Source organism: Vigna angularis, chromosome 2 (assembly GCF_016808095.1).
Source record: "Vigna angularis cultivar LongXiaoDou No.4 chromosome 2, ASM1680809v1, whole genome shotgun sequence".
NCBI classification, from domain to species: domain Eukaryota; kingdom Viridiplantae; phylum Streptophyta; class Magnoliopsida; order Fabales; family Fabaceae; genus Vigna; species Vigna angularis.
This window is the reverse complement of record NC_068971.1, coordinates 13,690,896-13,713,046: the sequence shown is the minus strand read 5'-3', so window position 1 is coordinate 13,713,046 and position 22,151 is coordinate 13,690,896. Positions and strand designations below refer to the sequence as shown.

Below are 22,151 nucleotides of genomic sequence, written 5' to 3'. Positions count from 1 at the left end.
CTTGTTCGAGAAAAAAAAAATTATCGTGGGGGGAGAAAAATGTGTTTAAAAGAATATGGATTTGGATATTTAATGAGGAAAGTTTTACCTGGGCAATGATGTTGTTAGATTCACCAGCATAAACAACGCAAGATCGTTCAAACCAGCTACCTTTGACCTTAAAGTCACAAATATCTTGTCTTGTGTTATTAGCCATAAACACATCCAATTTGGTCTTAAGCTGAATAAAGGACGATCGCTTCAGAGAAAATATTAGATCTTTGGCGTCTGTGCTTTCCCCTCTGAAAGCTTGCCACCGATCATGTGCTGTCATCATCTGCATCAACAACACCATTTTTCACCAACTTTTATAATTGGATAAACCCACTTAAACAGCATAAAATATATTTTTATAACCTTATTTAACCATTCTATTCATTCATTCACCTTGCCAAAATCACCGTAACAATTTCACCTTACTAGCACACCACATATTTATTCTACTTTTTTAATCATATTTAATATTTAGAATTTGCTTTATATAATATATTAAATGAGATGTACTGTCTTTCTTTTTAAAAACTACTTTTTAAAATATAATAAAGCCTATATCAAAGAAGAGTGTGTGTGATTAACTTTTGTTTCTGCTGAATGGGACTGCGGAAAACTCCTGTTACCTTCGCCCGGAAACACTCTTCCTCCTCCGATCACTAGTACAAAAATGGTTTTTTATACCTATTAAAAAAGGCTTTTTATACCTATTTTTTGGTAGGTATAGAAACAAGGGGTATAGAAAGTTTAAGATCTTTTATACCTATTGTTGAATTGGTGTAGAATGTTTTACTTTCCATACCTGTCTTTTTCATAATAGGTATAAAACTTTTATATTTACACCAAGTAAAAAAATTTCTTTTTATACCTACTAGTGCTATAATAGGTGTAAAAAAAACAAGACTTTTTATACCTGATGTGGCTTTGACCGGTGTAAAAAGTGACGTTTTTTTTAAAAATATTTAATTTGTATGAACTACTATCCATATTCAGACCTGCATAAGATTCAATCCCAGAATACAGTTTAAATAATCAATAACAAGTAAAATAATCAATATTGTTTTCATTAACACATCAAAATGTAATATTTACCTAACAAAGTTCCTAGCTATATTTACCTAACATGGTTACTTAACATATTACACATATAATAGTTCCTAAACTCAAAATGTAATATTGAAGCATCCAATCATTTACAAATGGTTAAAAGAAATGCAGCCCATTGCTCCCGAACATCCTTTATGACTTGTTGTTCCATTGGAGACGTGTCATCAAATATCTACACAATGAATAGTTTGAGTAAAGTTATAATATTAATGGCTTAAAATCTTAGTTATAAAATGTTCACGTTACCAATTTCCATGAGTCAACGACATTTGCGGATATAATTTTCTGCATGTGTCTCATGACATAATATCCGCACTCAAAGCTTCCCAGTTGACGTGAGCACTACAAGTTAAATTTATAAAGTATCATAAAATTTATAATTGTATTTATAGTTTGAAAGATTAACTACTTACAGTTGGTGCAATGAACTGCAACTTCTTTCTAGAGACGATATGTGTTCCCTGCAACTTTGAATATGCCTCAACCACTCTATAAAGTTAAATGTATATTGAAATGAGTCTTAAGGAACTTAGTAAAGTCAGATATGTCTACACTACAAATAAATTATTAAAAACTTACAATATTAGTGTATTTTTAATTGTCAAAGTGTGAGGTTTTTTGTGCAATGAACATAAGAGAACTACAAGAAATTGTTGAGGAAGAATTAGTAACAACTGCCAGTGACCCCTGTAGATTCAAAAAATAATAGTGTTAAATAACATTTACGTAAATAAAATTTTATTAATAAAAATTATATACTTACTGTTGCAAATAAGGTGCTAAGTACACTTGCTTTTTTCCGTTTACAAAAGCTTGTAAGAGGTAGTTTTGGACCTCTTCACCTTTATTCCCAACTCCTTGAATGGCAACAGGGTCAATAAAACCATAAATGTGATCATTCTTCTTTTCAATGGTCAACCGATGTAAATACCTTAAACATTGAAAATGAATAATGTTAGAATGAAATATTGAATATATTTAAACTTCATAAATATAGAAATTTACTTACAACAACCAAAGTTGTAGTATTGATATACATAACATATCAGTGCCAGAGAGAATTTCAAAAATATCCTTCTGACATATGAAGAAAGAGAGCGAAGATGTCCTGTTTGTGACTTCAGGAGGCATTTGTAACTCTATAGGAGAAAGGGAGATCTTCACTGCTAACACACCAAGTTGTTCTAGAATTATTTGTTGTGACGGCTGCGACTGTTGTTGCAGTGATTCATTCATATCTTCCTGTCCTTGTGCTTCAACCTGGTATACATATTTAAAAGCTTACAAAATATTAATATTACTAATAAAAACAACAAAGTGCCTAATTAAAACAATTACCTTCTTTACAATTGCTCTTGACAATCTAAGGGGCCAAAGGATAAAATTTCCAGGGGCCTGTCCCACTGTCTGAACATCCTCAGTGGGCACAGGGACTCGAGCTGTAGCATCTCGTACGTCTACAACCACCACTCTCATCATATCAGTTGTAATGGTTTCATGGTGCATGGTTGACCCCAATGTATACATTTTACCTAAGTTATCCAAATAATATTTGTAAAATATATCAAAGAATATGATTCAACAAACAAGTACATGTAGACAATATAATAAGATAAATTACCTAAGGCCACCAAGCACTGTAGGGCATCATCACTAAACAACTCGTAGTCTGCATCAATAGTGGGAGAAGCGTTTTGAGGAGAAACATCACAACTCTCCTTTGTGCTTATACAAAGATGAGAAGGTTGAGGGAAATTCCTAGGTTGGCTTGAGGAGGAGGCGAATTCTGCTCGCACATCTGCTAACAATTGTGCCCGCATATCAGAGTACTCCTTCTTCAACTGTGCTCTCATATCACCGTACTCTTTCTTCATCTCATTGATCTCCTCCCTCATCTCCTGTCTAATTTCTTCTCTTATACCCTTGAGGACTTCCTCACTGACATGGGCTTTACTATGATGACTTGTTGGAGGACCGAAGAATTGACGGATGCCAATAAATTTACCAACACCTCGAACACGTCCAGAATGCTCTGGACGACCAATGGCAACTGCCAATATGTCCTCACGGCCCTCGGGAGTGAATGTACCTTGTGTGCTTTGCTCGACCAACTCATCCTACAACCAAATATTTAAAGTTAAGTTAATCACATATGGGAGATCATATGATATTATTATATGGACTTACAATGCGCTTAGCTATGCTCGCGGTTTCCTCAGATGTGTACTCCCCAGATGGTCTTTGACGAGCTCTCTTCCATGTAACATGGCGTGGAAGACGAGTTATGGCACTCGTATCGGAGGCCCCAATAGGATTAGAGGTAGATGCCTCTTTCATCATCTTCTGCTCCAATTTCTCATAACCCCCACGAGACAATATATGAGGGTGGACATTTTTCTTTGCGATCTCTTGTGCAGCTCTCCTCTTAGCCTAGTGTATATATAATTAATTATGTTAGAAATATGTTAACATAAATAGTTAAACTATGATATAAAATGAATTTACCTGAAAGGCAGGATCTAATCGCTTCAACTTAAAGGCTTGCCATGTTTCCTCATCAAGAAATTGATACTTTTCACAAGGGCTTTTATCAGTTTTGGAACCATAAATATAATGACTTGTAAGCATAGTCTTGAAATTCTTCCATCTTTCCCCGACATATGAAATCCATTTCGTCCTCAATAGATTAGTGTTTGGGACGTCATATGTGACCTGTGCAATAAGAATGAATGACATGTTAAATATGAGTTATACATGTTAATGACACATTATATCAAAGTTAAGATTTCATACCAAGATGCTCTGCCATATCTGGTTCTTCACATTCTCTGGAACATGATCCCAATCATCACAAAGAATGGATGCCTTACTTCTACCGAGCAAGGCCACATAACTAATGAATTTCGTGCTATTTTCTCCCAAGGGTTTACAGGTCTGCATATCAAAACGAATGGGAAGCCTATGATCAGCGTTGCGGGTGGCTACCAACTCTCTCAACCTTGTCCCAGACCTACCTTTTTTTCGGGTAGGCGTATGAATGTCATCTGCACCTTGTGAAGGTGGGAGGTCACCAGATGGTGCGTCACTAGACATTTCCCTACATAAATCATTAAGTGTTAATAATAATTAATAGATAAAATAACAAAGCAAAATATATAATAGATCTAAAATTTCAGTTTATACATTGTCAAGTTGCAATGTTCTCCCACAACCCTTCGTGATGATCATCACGTATGGCATGGACGTCGTCTACTTCATTATCGACATTCAAGGTTGGCATATTTGATGAGAAAGATGGAGTTTCACCAATATCAAGAACGACTTCATCGTTGTCATCAGTATAATGCATTGTTCTACCTTTGAGCACCACTGACCATCTATTGTCTTCGGGATCAGTGACATAAAACACTTGTTTTGCCTGAGACGCCATGATAAATGGCTCTTCAGTATAACCTTCCTTTTCTAGGTCAACCAATGTAAAACCTAGATCATCTGTCCTTACGCCAGTATTACCATCAACCCACTTACATTTAAAAACAGGTACTCTAAAACTTGTGTAATCTATCACCCAAATATCTTTAATTACACCAAAGTAGCACATGGATGCCATCACAGGATTTTTGTCCTTTGAACTCGAGAAATGCATTGACTCGGCCACAACCATTACTCCACTATTTTGAGTGGTGCTTTTTTCATCTTCTTTTTGTGTATGAAATGTGTAGTTATTTATATCATACCCACACCAACATATGACATCAAAGTTTGGCTCACTTGATAGCCAATTTAATGTATCAGAAGTTGTATGGTCAGCTTGAACTTGTTGTTTAAACCACTTTAAAAAGGTTTTGTTGTGTTCATTAATGACCCACTTTTGAGGCATTCGTGGATTATTTCTCTTAACTATATCTTTATGAGCACTTAAGTAGGGGATGACTTCTTCAGTGTTATTCAATATATACATATGTGCTCGTAGAATTTCAGCTCTATTCAGGGTGACAACTTTTGCACTTCTAGTACCCTTACCAACACCTCTTCCATGGTAACGAGACCTAGGTACCCCTATAGCTTCAACATCTGATAAGTAGTCTGTACAAAACTCAATAGCTTCCTCAGCAATATATCTTTCAACTATTGATGCTTCAGGACGATATTGGTTCTTTACATAACCTTTTAATATCTTCATGTATCGCTCAATAGGGTACATCCATCGTAAGAATACTGGACCACAAATTCTAACTTCTCTTACTAGATGAATAATTAAGTGCACCATAATATCAAAGAATGATGGAGGAAAGTACATCTCCAACTGACACAATATGACCACAACCTCATTTTCTAGTTGATCCAACTTCTCAATGTCAATAACTTTACTACATATTGCATTGAAAAAGAAGCACAATCTTGTTAATGTGTATCTAACATTCTTAGGCAATATGCCCCGAATAGCCACTGGTAGTAGTTGTTGCATCAATACATGACAATCATGAGATTTTAACCCAAGTAATTTATGATCTTTCATGGATACAACTCGTTTAAAATTAGAAGAGTAACCCAGTGGAACTTTCACACCTTGTAAAAATTCACAAAAACTCCTTTTTTCTTGTTTACACAATGTGTGACATGCTGGAGGCAAGTATGTCCTCTTACCATGTGATATTGGAGCTAATTGTTCTCTTATACCTATTTCAACCAGGTCCAAGCGAGCATTGAGTCCATCTTTCGTTTTCCCTTGAATATTGAGGAGCGTTCCGATAATACTATCACAAACATTTTTCTCTACATGCATAACATCTAAACAATGCCTGACATCAAGCACCCTCCAATATGGGAGATCAAATAAAATTGACCTTTTCTTCCATATGTTGCTTGAAGTGCCTTTTTTTGTGTCTTTCCAAGAACAACACCAATGTCCTTCACACGCTCATATACTTTTGATCCACTTAAAGCCATTGGAGCTAATTCATTTTCTTGACACCCATCAAATGCTTTCTTTAATTTACGATATGGATGGTTTGTACTAAGAAACCTTCGATGTCCAAGGTATATTGTTTTCCTTCCATGCTGTAATTGACGATGACATGTGCCTTCTTCACATATAGGGCATGCTTTATGACCCTTAGTGCTATAGCCACTTAAATTACCATAAGCTGGAAAGTCGTTGATAGTACAAAATACCATGGCATGCAACTTGAATGAATCACCAGTGTATCCATCAAACATATCAACACCTTCCTCCCATAACATCTTTAAATCTTCAACTAATGGGGCTAAATAAACATCAATGTCGTTTCCTGGTTGTCTTGGACCCGAGATCATCAAGGATAACATCACATATTTGCGTTTCATACACAACCATGGAGGTAAATTGTAAATCACTAACATCACAGGCCACGAGCTATGTTTACTGCTCAAGTTTCCATATGGATTCATTCCATCTGTAGCAAGTCCAAACCTAATGTTTCTTGAATCTTTACAGAAATTAGGGAACATGGAATCAAAATTCTTCCACTGCATTGCATCTGCTGGATGCCTCAAATTCCCATCTTTTATACGTCCATCTGCATGCCATCTCATGAGTTTTGCATCATTTGAGTTACTGAACAAGCGTTTCAATCGTGGAACAAGAGGAAGATACCACAAGACTTTTGCAGGAGGACCCTTCCTATCACATTCAAACTCACTCTCTTTTTGTTTGTATCGTGATACCCCACATTGTGGACATTGATGTAACTTGGCAAACTCGCTCTTGTACAAAATACAATCATTAGGGCATGCATGAATTTTTTTATACTCCATACCCATGGGACACAATATCTTCTTCGCATCATAATTGCGTATTGGTAATGTGTTACCTTTAGGAAGCATGTCACTCAACAACTCAAGCAACTCTGTGAAGCTTTTATCAGTCCACCCATTTCTTGCTTTCACATTGAACAATTTTAACACAGCTGACAATCGAGTAAACTTAGTGCATTCTGGATATAAAGGTTTTTCTGCGTCACTGCACAAGTTGTCATACATATGAGCACGTTGGAAGGAATCATGTCCGACATCACATATCATGTCCTCTAACCGATCACCCATCTCTAAATCAACTTCTTCTACTTCTACTTGAGAGTCACTTACACTTGGCATGTCTATTAATTCACCATGCCATGTCCACTTTGTGTAGCTCTTTAGGAATCCATCACATAGAACATGCTCTCGAATAACTTCAGTTGGTAGTTTTCGCTCATTCAAACAATTAACACACGGACAATAGAATCTTCCGTTATTGTCTGGAACATTCATCTTTGCAAATTCAAGAAATTGTTCTACTCCACTCTCATATTCATTTGTTGTACGTATCAAATTTATCCAACTCCGATCCATTGTTATCTGTGAAAGCAACCACCTTTACAACAGTCAAAAGTATAAATATGACTTTTACAACAAGAGCAAGAGAAATGAGATTTTTTTATTGGGATGAGTTATCCCAAATGATTTTTTCTTTAAAACTTTCTAGGTGGTATGGTGGCTGGTGGTATTACTATTCTCTTGTTATTTTCTCTTTCCATCACACAAGAGTTCAAGCTAATTAACTTTTACCAATTTCCTTTATCACCATGTCATAATAACAACAGGTAATCTAATAAAATAGTAAAATTTCATTAGAAATTTATGAAAAAAAAATCAACTACATCTAAAAGGAGAGTCACATTTGTGACAATCTGTCTTAATCCTTTGTAAAACAAAGTACATTTGTGACAATCTGTCTTAAATTAAGATAACCAATTGATGGGAATGTTTAACTATTGATTTAGGTCTTTATTTGCAATTGACAAATTGAGATTTTAATTTATTATTAAGATATTTTTAATCTTCTGACGTATGAGTATTTTTTTATATCAGTTTTAATTTTCTCTTTTTTGACATCATGTTATCCATAGCATCTGTCATTTCTCTCTCTAGTTGCAGAGTTTTGAATGTACACAAAACATTTCCCCATCACTGTTTTTCTAGCTCTCATTATTGGCTAATGTGTAACTCGAGTCCTTTTTGCAAGTAAAATAAACCATTGTAAGAAATTGTATAAACATGCCCAAACATTATTCATTCTAGTCAATTTACTTAATATATATGCGTAAATCTTCCCTAATATATATGTTTTGGTATGATATTTTAGTGTATCCAAATTGGATGATTTTATAAAATTGGGTTAGATTTAAAAATAATTTTTTAAGAGTTTTCTTTAATTTTATTATTAAAATTTGTTAATTTTAATGTAAATATTTAAAAAATTATTAAAATGGTAAATAAAGAAGAAAAAGTTAATATTTCATAGATATTAAAAAATGCCTAATAAAAAAACCATCAATTTCTTCATAAATATAAGTTATATTAAGGACTAGAGAGAGTGTAATATTTATGTATGTAATATAGTTAAATACATTAAGTTTAAGTTATACAATTTAAACCGATTAAATTGAAATAGTCTCCGATGTGATAATTTATATCTTTTGTATTTCTTATTCTTGACCCTTTAGTAATGCTTAAAGTTAATAATAGAAAGATTTTTTTACTCAGACTCACAGCACTTCACACTTTGACACGTAATAAGTTAGTTTAATGATTAGTTATCATTACTGTAATCTCCCAAAATTATCTTTATTTCACTAGTTCTCATTTCTGGTATATAGTTACATCATTTAGTATGCTGTAATTTTTTTAAATTTTAATTGAAATCTTCTTAGTGTGGTATTATTTTATGATATAAACTAGAGTCGTACTAGTTTAATAATGCATTATAATTTTTTAAAATTTAAATTATATCAGTTTAAGACCCCTTTTTTGAATGAACTCAAATCAAGTTGTTACAATTTTTTTATGTTTAAAATTGTATCATTGGATAATTTTTAAAACAAAATTTCACAATTTTGTACCTTTGTCTTGTGACTACAATTCCAAAGGCTAACTAATGTTTTTTTTGTCTTGTGTGCTTCTTTTTTTTTCACAGAAGTTATTTCTCTTTCATTTGTTGAACCTAAAATGATCTATTTTTGTTTTCTAGTTAGTGCATTAATCCTGAATTTATCTTCTTCATCCTCTGAAATGGTCTTGTGAACCATTCGTAGTGGGTTAGAATTTTTCTTTTCAGCAACTATATTATTTGAACTACTACATTCTCATATCTTAATTTCATTTTTTTCCATCTCAACCTAAGAGCATATGTCCTAATAATACACTTTGACAGAATGATGCTTAGGAACATCCTGCTAGATATCGAACCACTGTTGCTATGTGAACACCTATGCTATTTCCCTATTCACACTACATATTGTTGAGGCTTTTCCTTTCCCATCCGTGATAATTTCCTTCACCTGATAGAGATTTCAGATTCTCCTTATTGCAGTGTACCTATCTGGTGTTGATGATCTCTTTAGAGGCCTACTTGCAGGTATCACTCTTAGCCTTTTAGTGTAGTGGATTTACTCATGTTTGTTATTGACACAATTGTTTTCAATACAGAAAATTGTTTCTGCAAGAATGAAAGTAATTCATTCTCCTTGTGGTTTACATCAATTAAGAATGAAATAAATGAAAGTAATCTTTTAACCTCAAAATTCTTTTAAAGCTAAGCAATACCTGAATTTAAAATGTTATGATAGGAAAACACAACAGAAAAAGTTCAACCTGTTTTTCACCAATGACAATGAGCTCTTGTACTAAAGAAAAACTTCAAGTACCTGTTCTTCTCAATAACTCTGTAAAATCTTCCTCCCTTCTCTACGACATTTTCTACATCCTTCTTTGCAATCACCATCAACAGCCCTGTGCAAAAAACAAATTTTATCCTGGAATGATTTAAAAAGACATAATTTACAATATAATTTCACCAAACCCTCCATTAAAATCACCAAATTATGCAATTTGTAACAATCTAATGTATTATCCAACCAAGTGAAAGTCTAGAGGCAGTTGACAATCAAATATATAATTGCAAGATGGATGCTTTGGTAAGAGCCTGTCTGTATTTAATTAAGAACCACTTCGAAGTAAGCTTCCCTCATATATGTTCATTAAACTTCCCTCACAAACTAAAACTAATGTATAAGCCTCAACTTTGTATGAGTTGAGGTGTTTGAGTTAATTTTAAATCCAGGCACAAATTTAATTAACCTCTCTCTTTAATTTTTATTTTCTTCACACTTTAAACACTTGTTGAAAGATTTAACCAAACTAGTCAGAGGTGTGTGCTTATTACAAGTAATGGAAGGGAAAGGAAGTTCACGTTACAGGTTCTAAAGGAGGAGGGGTCTTCGATTAAAAATAAGACCAAGCATTTGGAGTATGACTTGATATCAAGATTAAGGCCTGTTATGCATAATACCAATATTAAGGTGAGTGTTTATAAGAGAACGAAACCAATATAATAACAGACAAAAACATTGGATTAAGGTAAGTGAAGTAACCGTGTACTATAAAGCAAAAATTTTAGTACATTGACGGGAGTTTCAAGCACATGCACCTTAGATTTTTGGCTAGAAGGAAACCGAAGAAACTTGCCAAATGTGCAGTACAGTTGGACAAAACAGCCCGAGCCTAGGTATTGGGTTGAGGAGGAGCAGCTAGGCCTACAGAGTTTGGCTTCTCCATGGCTCCAATCTTTCACTGTAGGAGTTTAGGTTCTTCCATATAGAAGCATTAACTTTTATTATTATTTAGTGACACAGGCTTTAGCTCATAAACAGAAAATCATTTGCCAGAGACAAGAATCCTAGGTATGAATTTCAGATAAATCGAGTTTAGTGTTGAGGATGTTGTGGTTCCTGCCAGCACCAAGTCGGTAACGATTCCGCGTCAACCCGACCGTGTCGTAAAATTCGATTTTAGGGTTCCTGTGGTTTACGATTTTAGGGATTACTAAGGAATGAAGGAAGAGAAGGATTACTTACCAAATGAAGGGACTGTTGAACGCGTCACCTTAAGCAACCACAACAACGAACTTTGTGACCTCAATGCACCGAACCACACCAACGAGAAGGCCGAATGAGAAGGCAGAACGAGAAAACTGAAAGAGAAGGCCGAACACAAACACTTTGTCAACAAACACCAATGCTTCGTCAACAAATTATGAGAAGCCAAAAGAGAAGAAGGTTCTTCGTTGAGGGAGAAGAAGAAAACGAAGTGAGTAGAATGGGGGACGATCAAACCGTACTTTTCCAGAAGTCGGAGCCCTAGAAATCATAACATTGAGCGCTTCATTGGTGACTTGGTGACTATTAGAGAATGAGAATGGGAATTGGTGGCGGTTGGAGCGGAAGGAATGAGATTCACGGCGGAGGAGGCAGAGTGGGAAGAGGAAAGAATTTCGTTTTCTGTCTAATTGTCGAACTGTAATTATTTTTCCAAACTTCTATACCGATTTTATCATTTATCAGGTATAGAAGTTTTTTTTTAAAGTTATTCCTGTACCGGTTTTAGCTTTTATTAGGTATAGAAAAATTTCTTTAAATTATTTCTGTACCGGTTATAAGTTGAAGCGGTTTCAAAACATTTTTTTTTTACTTTTTATACCTAATATAAGTATAACCGGTGTAAAAGAACTTACCTTATTTACGATAATACCATTGCATCATTTTTTATAGCTGGTGAATTTAAACAAGTAAAAAAAGTAGCTATAAAAAGTGTATTTTGCACTAGTGGATCGGTTCTTCTTCCTTCGCTCTTGACGCTCGTTCTCTCCCTCCTCTCGCTCGTTCTCAATCTCCTTACGCTCGTTCTCCACGCAAATGGGTTGACCTGCAGCAAACACTCCGACGCTCAAGTCAGAATGGGCTATTAGCAAGTCTATGTAATTATCATAGAACAAAGAGTTTACCTTCTCCTTTAACTGCTATTTATATGATTTCAGAGAATATTCCCCATTAATTTACCTTTTAATGGCTTTCAATGCGTACCTTAAATACTCGACAATGACCGTTACCTCATTAACTAATCATTCATGAGCCTTCAACTACTGTCCCCCGCCTATAGCTTTAGGTGTCCGCCCAGCTTGGTCGTATTACTCCTAAGAGAACCGATCGGACGTATCAGGCTGAGGCGCCCGATCGGATAGATTAGCTCTGCTTCTACCCAATCGGCACTATCTAAAACCTTCCCGGTCGGTTGTCCGCCCTTGGTAGTAACACAAGTCCCCCAAGCCTTAGCAAAAATACCTTTTTGCGTAGGGTTTGAAGTGATCTCCGCTCGACACTCCTCTTTCTCTGTCTGAATCCTACTCTGGCGAAAAACGTAAAGTCATGATTGCATTTTTTAGGCGGGAAACGCAGAAAACAAAGCGTCAGATCGCCTGATCCGTCAGATCTTTTCGTAATCGAAATGTCAAGTCACTTGAGCCGTCAGATCTCCTGACGTTTGGCGCTTCGGATATACCAGTTGAGTCGGTTTTGATTTTGGTATAAATACCCATTCTTTTACCCTAATTTTTCACTTTAATCTCCTCCTCGTCGCCAGCCTCTCCTTCCCCTGAATCTTCCTCTGCTCCTTTGGTTCTCCACTCCTCAAGTAATCATGTCTTCTAATTTCTTCGGTGACGAGGGTAGGGGGTATGCTGACAATGACAATGCCAGTCCATCCTCATCCCTAGCCGCATTCACCGGTCTTGGCACTAGGGCCTCACCAGCAGGGAACTCCTCCGATCTCCTGGTTGACAGTGATGCTTCTAACGAAGTTGCCATCCACGTGGACTCAACCGGCGCTAGGGATGGAAAGCCCCGAGCTTGGCCACCTGTTCCCGGCTACGACTAGGTGCCTCACGATGTTAGGCAACTTCCCTCTTCCTTCTACGATCGCCAGGCTTTCCGCAATTTAATCAACCACATCTGTTTGGTTAAGACTACTACCGACGCCAGGCATTTCAAACTAGCCATCTGTCAAAGAACCGAGCATGTCTGCCACGATCGGGGCAACTACCCCTCTGACTTCTTCTACGTTTATGCCACGATGTTCAAGGATTTGAAGGTTCTTCTGCCCTTTTCTGATTTCCAGATGGGTGTACTGAGAACACTTAACGTGGCTCCCACCCAGCTTCATCCGAACGGTTGGGCCTTCATGCAAGCGTTCTCCGCCATCTGCTCCGGTTTAGCTCTTAAACCGACTCCAGCCGCCTTCCTTTATTTCTTTCACGTACAGCCTCACCCGTCCAAGCCCTGGGTTTCCTTTCGGACGGTCGGGAACAAACATCTGTTAACCCTCTACAACAGCTCCTATAAAGACTTTAAAAATCACTTCTTTAAAGTCGTGCCTACGGAAACCGGATACCAGAGCTTCTCCTCTTCGGCCCAAGAGGCCAAGTTTCCTTTTTACTGGACCCGAGATCCCCGGAAGGTCCTTTCCTGGCCTAAGCCCCAGATGACTCCCGAGGACCTGGATTTAATAAATCAGCTTTGTCAGCTACCCCCCAAATCATCTTGCCGTGTTCTGATCGGTTTTCAGGGCAACAAAAATCTTCCATCTAATGTGTTCGGTAAGCTATTTTTGATCGCCTTTCATTGAGCAGCCGTTTGGAACTTATCTGAATTTTCTTCCGCTTTGCAGATTATCTATCGAAGATGGATCCGTCCAAGAACAGCACATTCGCCCGCCTGTTCGCTCAAAGGGGGGGCGACGTGAGAAAACCGGGCGAGAGCTCATCCCACGCCCCATCCACCGTCGCTAGACCTGTCACTCCTCGTCCAGTGCAACAAGCTTCCGTTCCTCCACCTCCGGTCGAGACTGTGGCCGATCAAGCTCCTCCTTCCAAGTCCCCCCCGAAGAAGAAGGGGAAACAAAAGGCCGCTTGGGAGACCTCGGTAGAGTCCAAGCATGCTAAGATGAGTTTGCCCGATGGGCCTCCTCTCCCCGGTCTGTTGAGTTCAAACTTATGGGTGGCCAAGCGTCTCCATTTCGACCTTTTCTTTGAGGAAAAGGTCCTGGTCAATGGAATGACCGAGTAAGAGGCCTCCAACATGGCCCTGGAGTTGACGGCACGGTTGGCCATGTGTCAGACCTATGCCGCCCAAAAAAAAGCTTCTGCTTCAGCCGAGCTTCAAGCGCTCCAAGCAAAGTTGGACTCCACTGTCAAGGCCAACCAGGACCTTACCCTTCAGCTGGCCGAGACCGAACGGATGGCGGAAGAGGACAAGAAGAAAGCCAGCACACTGTTGGCTGAGGCTCGCGCTACTCAGCGTCGTATGCAACGGTCTTTGGATGATGCCAAACTTGACCTCCAAAAAGCCACCTCTTCCAACTCAACTCTGACAGCCGAGCGGGATTCTCTCCGCGATCAAGTAACCAAGTTGGAGGAAGAAGTCAAGCTGCTGGGCGATGAAGTGGTGAGCGAGCATGTGCTCGGTTTTGACAAGGCTCTCGCCCAGTGTAATCTTCTTTTCCAAGTGCCTACCGACGACCCCCGCCTGGACGTGAGCATGATGGTGGTGGACAATAAACTAGTTCCAATCCAAATTCCCCCATCTTCTCCTCCGGTTGGCCAGAATGTCAAAGCTGTCGTCGAAGTGGTTGGAGAGACCGGTGAAGCTGCGGGCCAATCCTAAGTGTTTAGACCTAGGATTTTACCGCTTTAGAACTTGTCTTGTAACAACTTTTGGAAATTAATGAAAAATTTCAAGTTCCTTTTGCCATTTTGCCTTCTCCATGTTTACTTGCATTTTCCTGTTTTACTTGTCTTCTCGCGCACAGCTTTTCATTTCATGCTTGGTTTGCCTCGTAAGAATGCCACTCGGTTTAGGTCTTAGGAGCTCTCTAGAAGCGTGCCCTAAGACCAAGGTGAGAGTTCACAAAAGAAATCTGCCTCACCCGCTCGGTTTAGGTCTTAGGAGCTCTCTAGAAGCGTGCCCTAAGAACAAGGTGAGAGTTCACAAAAGAAATCTCCCTCACCCGCTCGGTTTAGGTCTTAGGAGCTCTCTAGAAGCGTGCCCTAAGACCAAGGTGAGAGTTCACGAAAGAAATCTGCCTCACCCGCTCGGTTTAGGTCTTATGAGCTCTCTAGAAGCGTGCCCTAAGACCAAGGTGAGAGTTCACGAGAGAAATCTGCTTCACCCACTCGGTTTAGGTCTTAGGAGATCTCTAGAAGTGTGCCCTAAGACCAAGGTGAGAGTTCACGAGAGAAATCTGCCTCACCCGCTCGGTTTAGGTCTTAGGAGCTCTCTAGAAGCGTACCCTAAGACCAAGGTGAGAGTTCACGAGAGAAATCTGTCTCACACGCTCCGTTTAGGCCTTAGGATCTCTCTAGAAGCGTGCCCTAAGGCCAAGGTGAGAGTTCACGAGAGAAATCTGCCTCACCCGCTCGGTTTAGGTCTTAGGACCTCTCTAGAAGCGTGCCCTAAGACCAAGGTGAGAGTTCACAAAAGAAATTTGCCTCACCCGCTCGGTTTAGGTCTTAGGAGCTCTCTAGAAGCGTGCCCTAAGACCAAGGTGAGAGTTCACGAAAGAAATCTGTTTCACCCGCTCGGCTGTTAACACATGACAAAAATTTCGTGTGATAAACAATGTATTATTGATATAAAATAATGAGTACAAAGCTCTTAGCTGAAATAAAATTTCAAATGAGACGCGTTCAATGTATTGGGTATAGCCTTTCCCGTCTGGTGCTCTAGGCGGTATGCTCCATTTTGTAAATTCTCCACAACCCTGAAGGGGCCTTCCCAATTCGCAGCTAACTTTCCCGTCGATCGGTTTCGTCGGGCTTCTGCCGTTTTTCTCCATACAAGGTCTTCTTCCACAAACTGTCGAGGCCTGACCTTGGTATTATAACGTCTTGCTAAAAGCCTTTTTTGAGCCTCCGCTCGGATCATTTCCACTTCTCTTCGCTCGTCCAGAGTGTCAAGCTCCACGCGAATCTCATCATTGTTATCTTGCAGATTTTGGACTTCCCTTCAGATAGTGGGTTCTCCTACTTCCAATGGTAACATCGCGTCCATTCTGTATGTTAAGTTGAACGGGGTTTCCCCCGTTGTACCGTGCGGAGTGCAGCGATATCCCCACAGGACCTCCTGAAGCTCATCTACCCAAAGGCCTTTGGCTTCTCCCAGCCTTTTCTTCAATTCGGAGACGATCACTTTGTTGACCGCTCCACTTAGCCGTTCGTTTGGGGATGCTCTACCGAGCTCGTGACATGCTTAATTCCCAGCTTTTTGTAAAATTCTCCTAAGCCTTTGTCAATGAACTGTCGGCCATTGTTTGTAACTATGACTTCGGGAATTCCAAATTTGCAGATGAGCGTCCACATAAACTTTTGAACCCTCGCTGCCGTGATCGTTGCGAGCGGTTCTGCCTCCACCCACTTAGTGAAATAGTCAATTGCCACCAGTAGGAATTTCTTTTGCGCTCGGCCCACAGGAAAGGGTCCGACAATATCTACTCCCCATTGCGCGAACGGCCAAGGTGACACCAGGCTGTGCAACTCGACTGGTGGAAGATTAAGATTCTTGCCATGCTCCTGACACTTCAAGCATTTCTACACAAACTCTTTGCAGTCTCTCTCACCGTCGGCAAAAAGTAGCCCGCTCTTATGACCTTGGCACGCAATGCTCACTGCCTTGTATATTCCGCACGCCCCCTCGTGCAGCTCCCTCATCACATACTCAGCTTCCTCCAACGATACACATTTCAATAAGGGCGATGAGAAACTTCTCTTATACAAATCTTCTCCTATTAGCAAATACCGAGCGGCCTTCTTAGCCTCAGCTACTCGAACGCGCAAGTCATTCTCCTGCCTCTGAATGACTTCTCTTATGTCCTTCCTCCAATCAGGCCGATCAGAGACCTCGTGAACCGTCAAACACTCCACCGGCGGGTTCATCATAACCTGCATTATGACGGATGACAAGTGATCCTTCCCCCTGCTGTTGGCAAGTTTGGATAAGACGTCCGCCCTCGCATTCTACTCCCTCGGCACATGTTTAAATTCCACCGTCCGGAATTGCTTTACCAACTCCTTCACTTTATGATAATAACGAAGCAGCTGATCATCTTTTGTCTGGAAGCTCTCCGTCAGCTGCCCGACCACCAATTGGGAATCTGTTCGGCATTTGACCGAGACTGCCCCCAAATCTTTAGCCAGCTCGAGCCCAGCCAGCACTGCTTCGTATTCGGCCTGGTTATTACTTATCTTGAACCGAAAGACAATTGCCTGCTCCACAGCAAAGCCGTCCGGTCCCTCCAACATGATTCCTGCTCCGCCACCAAACTTTTTAGAAGAGCCATCCACGTAGAGGATCCATTCATGATGCCCTTCTTCTTCCCAGGGTAACTCGGCCGCAAAGTCGGCCAAATGTTGCCCTCGGATCGACCCTCTGGGTTCAAACTGAAGTCCAAATTCAGACAACTCCACAAACCATCCTACAATTCTTCCGGCCAAATCTGGTTTGCGCAGGATTTTCGCGATCGGGTGGTCTGTTCGGACTACCACCTGATAACTCTAGAAGTACGACCTTAAGCGTCGTGCTGCTATTACAAGAGCCAAAGCGATCTTCTCGACTCGCTTGTACCTGGTCTCAGTTGGTTGCAAAGTTCGACTGACGAAGTATACAAGCTTGAATTCAGGCTGCTCTTGCACCAAAGCCGAACTGACCGTGTCCTCCGAGACCGCCAAGAAGAGTTGTAACGCATGCCCCTCCTCGGGTCGTCCCATAACCGGTGGGCTGACCAATATTCTTTTAACTTCGTTAAAAGCTTGTTCGCACTGATCGTCCCAATCAGCACCGTACTCTTCTTTATGATTCTCACTATCGACTTTATCCGCTCGTCTAACTTCGGAATAAAGCGGGATAATGAAGTCAACCTCCCCACCAATCTCTGAACCTCCTTCAGCTTCTGTGGACTCCTCATCTCCAATATCGTTCTGCACTTGTCGGGGTTCACCTCAATTCCTCTAGTTGTCAGCAGGAATCCCAGAAATTTTCCCGCCGGCACCCCGAAAGTACACTTGGTCGGATTAAGGCGCATGTTGTATTTGCGAACCTGGTGGAATACTTCCGCCAGGTCTTTCACATGGTCTTCAACCGAGCGGCTCCTCACCACCATATCATCTACGTACACCTCCATGCATCTGCCAATCTGATCAGCAAAGACCCTATCCATCAGCCGTTGGTAAGTAGCTCCTGCGTTCTTCAACCCGAACGGCATAACATCATAGTAGTAGTTCGCCCGCTCGGTGATAAACATTGTCTTATCGCTGTCTGGGGGAAACATGGGGATCTGATTGTACCCTGAATACGCATCCAGGAAACTTAGCACATGGAAACCTGAAGCCCCGTCCACTAACGCATCAATACTTTGTAGTGGGTACGAATCTTTGGGACAGGCTTTATTCAGATCCGTGAAGTCTGTACACATTCTCCACTGCCCGCTCATCTTCTTCACCATCACAACGTTTGCCAGCCAAGTTGTGTACTTGATTTCACGGATGAAATCTGCCTCCAACAACTTCTTCACCTCGATTGCCACTGCCGCCCGCTTCTCTTCCCCCAATCTTCTCTTCTTTTGGGCCACTGGTCGGGCCTCTCTAAACAATGCCAACTTGTGTGACATAACTTTTGGGCGGATTCCTAGCATGTCAGCTGCAGTCCACGCAAATAAGTCTTGGTTTTTCTTCAACAAAGTGCCAATTAATCTGGCCTGATCCTCTTCCAACTCGCTCCCGATGGTCGTAACTTGCTCTTCCTTCTGCCCGAGGCCGAAGGGCTTTGTCTCCCCCATCGGTTCTATCCGATCGTCAGTATTAGTCCTTGGGTCTAAATCTGCCATGGCTACCTCTGATCGTCTTCTCCTCTGCCAGCTGGGTGGATCTGATGACGATGGTTGAACCTTCAAACCAGCCATGTAACATTCTCTCGCGATCCTCTGATCAAACCGAACGGTGCAAATATTTTCATTGTCCAACGGAAACTTAAGCATGAGATGGGGTGTAGAAACAATTACCCCGAATGCGTTCAGACATGGTCGTCCCAACAGCACATTATAAGAAGTGTTCGCGTCCACCAGCAAAAACCTGGTTTTCACCTCTTTATTCCGCTCGGTTCCTAAGCACGTCCTGAGGTCCACATATCCTCTCGTATCAACCCTCTCCCCAGAAAATCCTACTATCTGCTCGTTGTACGGGGTGATCAAATCTTCGGATATGTCCATCTGCTGGAATGTTTTCCAATACAGAATGTTAACCGAACTGCCTTGGTCCACCAACACTTTTCCCACGCTATATCGGGCAATGACTGCCGTTATTACCATCAGATCGTCTTCATCCGGATCGGGAGCGTGGAAATCCTCATCCGTAAACGTGATTGGCGGCATAGAGCGCTTTCTCACATCTACCCTATGGACGCTTTTGAGCTCCCTCAAGTTTCTCTTCCTTGCGGATGCCGACGACCCGCCCGCAAAACCACCCGAAATGGTGTTTATCGTTCCCCGCAGCGATCGGTCATGGCTGCGGCTTCTACTCCGCCTACGGTCGGGACACCTGTCCTCTCTCCTATCACTTCGCTCCACCCTAGCCCTTCTGGGTGGACTCCTCACCTTTCGTTCCTCCTTAACAAACTTTCTCAAATGACCCGCTCGGATCAATTCTTCCACCTTATCCTTCAGCACCATGCAGTCCGCGGTGTTATGTCCTATGTTCAGATGATAGGTGCAATGTTTAGTTCCATCTGCTTTAGGTGACGAACGAGATGGTCTCACCCGAATTAGATTTGCACTCAAGGCCTCCTCCAGCACCCTTGCCCTTGGCATATTCAACGGGGTGTATCGTTCGTACCTACCCCCTTCAGGCCGTCTCTAAACTTCTGGCCCTTCGGCCGTTCGCCTAGAACGAACGGTTTCTTGCCTTCCTTCTTCTCCTGCCCCGAACTCGTGCCTTGCTCCTGTTGTCGTCTCTGGACCGCCCTCATTTCTTCTATTCTAATGAACCGAGCGACCCTTTCTTGCAAAATGGGGGTTCGGCGAACAGGTTATCGGCAAATGGGGAAGGCCTCAGCGCGGTAGCTAGAGTACTAATGGTAAACTTCTTGCCTACCCCCCTTACTTGCGGAGCGGTTCTATTGAACCTGTCCATGAAATCCCTAAGACTCTCTCCCTTCTCCTGCTTTATGTTGGTCAACTCTAGATACGTCAGATTTCGCGCTCTACCCGCCGAAAACTGTCGTTCAAACATATCCCTCAAGGTGGCAAAATTATTAATGGTTCGGGGTCTTAACGAGTGGAACCAAGCCAAAGCTTCTCCTTTTATTGACAAAGAAAAAACTCTGTACCACACATTTTCCCTAGGGGAGTAAATGGTCATCGCATCAACAAAAGACCTCAAATGCTCCTTTGGATCCCCCGAGCCATCATACTTCTCCAAGGCCGGGAACGCCCTATCCGGAATCTGCTCCTCCATGATCACTGTTGTAAACGGATGCAACGCTCTAGCCCGACCGGCTGGGGCCGGACGGTTTGCAGTTCGACGCGAGTCGGCCTCACTTTGTTCCCCCCTGATAATAGCTATCAGGATTGGGATCTGTGTCCTCTTCTGAGTCCGGCTCGGTTTCCGGCATCTCTACAATTGGCAGTGTTTGGGCGCGCGCGGAGGATTGGCGATTAGCTTGCGCCCCTCCAGCCGCATCACGCTCGGCTCTAAGCATTTCAATTTCCGCCTACATTGCCTCCATTCTCCTTCTCATCTCCTGTAAAAATGCTGTCGGGTCTTGCTCCATCCTTACGGTCGTAATAGGTTGTCTTCAACTATCCTCAGCCCCACGGTGGGCGCCAAAATGTTTCTGCTGAATGGGACCGGGGAAAACTCCTACTATCTCCGCCCGGAAACACTCTTCCTCCTCCGATCAGTTCTTCTTCCTTCGCTCCTAACGCTCGTTCTCTCCCTCCTCTCGCTCGTTCTCAATCTCCTTACGCTCGTTCTCCACGCAAATGGGTTGACCTGCAGAAAACACTCCGACGCTCAAGTCAGAATGGGCTATTAGCAAGTCTATGTAATTATCACAGAACAGAGAGTTTACCTTCTCCTTTGATTGCTATTTATATGATTTCAGAGAATATTCCCCATTAATTTACCTTTTAATGACTTTCAATGCGTACCTTAAATACTCGACAATGACCGTTACCTCATTAACTAATCATTCATGAGCCTTCAACTGCTGTCCCCCGCCCATAGCTTTAGGTGTTCGCCCAGCTTGGTCGTATTACTCCTAAGAGAATCGATCGGACGTATCAGGCTGAGGCGCCCGATCGGATAGATTAGCTCTGCTTCTACTCGATCGGCACTATCTAAAACTTTCCCGGTCGATTGTCCACCCTTGGTAGTAACAACTTTCACTAATTTTAACCTCATAATCGAAACGAATATGTGATGTGTTTGTAGGGAGTAGGAGAAAAGAAGAATAAAAAACCTTGCGGCGGAGGATGACGAGTGGGTGGCCGGCGGCGTCGAGGAGGACGCAGCGGTCATGGAGGCTCATGATAGAGCCCTTGACTTTGAAGACCAGGTTGCCGTTGACGTCAGTGACCACGAAGTTGCCGTCGGCGATGGTCATCACCTTCTTCACCATTGTCAGATCGACGGGGTACGGAGCGCAGAACTGTGGCCCGATCACGGTGGTAGGCATTGCCGGCGGAGCGTAGGTGGTGGGCTGCGGTGGATAATAAGAGTTTGGGTATGCCATGTAGAAGGATCACACTCAAACAAACAAGTAATAACAAATTATGTAATTATTGTCTTCAAATCGAAAGTACTGTTTTTCGAATTTTGAATGAACGTGAGTTTCCTATATGGAAGACACATTATTGATGACGAGGATCTAGCATGAAGTTGGATATGTCTTTTCTTAATAATTTTTCAAAATTGTCCACTATTGAAAGATGTCACATCACATATGCACTTTTCATAATTAAATAAAAGGTTTAGGGTTAAATAACCGATTGGAAGTTTAGGGTTTGGACTATTCTCGTTAATAAATATTTTATTTGTTTTCTTAATTAGGTAAAAC

The 22,151-nt window shown here is 41.2% G+C and overlaps 2 protein-coding genes across 3 annotated transcripts; both read right to left on the bottom strand.

The window, feature by feature from the left end:
- Positions 1-1,078: 1,078 nt before the first annotated feature.
- On the bottom strand, positions 1,079-11,426 carry LOC128195616 (uncharacterized). 2 transcript variants are annotated; one of them, XM_052873810.1, is made up of 16 exons: positions 11,336-11,426; positions 11,073-11,188; positions 10,646-10,805; positions 10,414-10,491; positions 9,864-9,948; positions 3,931-4,234; positions 3,643-3,849; positions 3,325-3,567; positions 2,759-3,254; positions 2,476-2,669; positions 2,147-2,397; positions 1,901-2,068; positions 1,717-1,824; positions 1,551-1,626; positions 1,384-1,479; positions 1,079-1,309 (listed from the first exon to the last, which is right to left on the bottom strand). In XM_052873810.1, the coding sequence occupies exons 5-16, from the start codon at positions 9,938-9,940 to the stop codon at positions 1,220-1,222; spliced, it is 2,310 nt and encodes a 769-aa protein (XP_052729770.1). In that variant the 5' UTR covers positions 9,941-9,948; positions 10,414-10,491; positions 10,646-10,805; positions 11,073-11,188; positions 11,336-11,426; the 3' UTR covers positions 1,079-1,219. The 2 variants fall into 2 exon arrangements, with proteins under 2 accessions (XP_052729770.1, XP_052729771.1); XM_052873811.1 differs by lacking the exons at positions 9,864-9,948; positions 10,414-10,491; positions 10,646-10,805; positions 11,073-11,188; positions 11,336-11,426 and adding an exon at positions 4,321-4,601.
- Positions 11,427-16,633: 5,207 nt separating this feature from the next.
- On the bottom strand, positions 16,634-19,902 carry LOC128195277 (uncharacterized). The gene is made up of 3 exons (XM_052872518.1): positions 17,667-19,902; positions 17,108-17,571; positions 16,634-16,984 (listed from the first exon to the last, which is right to left on the bottom strand). Exons 1-3 carry the CDS (start codon positions 19,900-19,902, stop codon positions 16,634-16,636), a joined length of 3,051 nt encoding a protein of 1,016 aa, XP_052728478.1.
- Positions 19,903-22,151: the final 2,249 nt, after the last annotated feature.

Coding starts and splice junctions, on each gene's coding strand:
- LOC128195277 (XM_052872518.1), bottom strand. CDS start 19,902: ATGCCAAGGGCAAGGGTGCTGGAGGAGGCCTTGAGTGCAAATCTAATT. Junction 17,572..17,666: donor TTGCAACCAACTGAGACCAG/GTACAAGCGAGT, acceptor TAGTCCGAACAG/ACCACCCGATCGCGAAAATC. Junction 16,985..17,107: donor ATCATAAAGTGAAGGAGTTG/GTAAAGCAATTC, acceptor GTCATAATGCAG/GTTATGATGAACCCGCCGGT.
- LOC128195616 (XM_052873810.1), bottom strand. CDS start 9,940: ATGGTGATTGCAAAGAAGGATGTAGAAAATGTCGTAGAGAAGGGAGGA. Junction 3,255..3,324: donor CGAGCATAGCTAAGCGCATT/GTAAGTCCATAT, acceptor ATTTGGTTGTAG/GATGAGTTGGTCGAGCAAAG. Junction 1,310..1,383: donor TCGTTGACTCATGGAAATTG/GTAACGTGAACA, acceptor TTCATTGTGTAG/ATATTTGATGACACGTCTCC.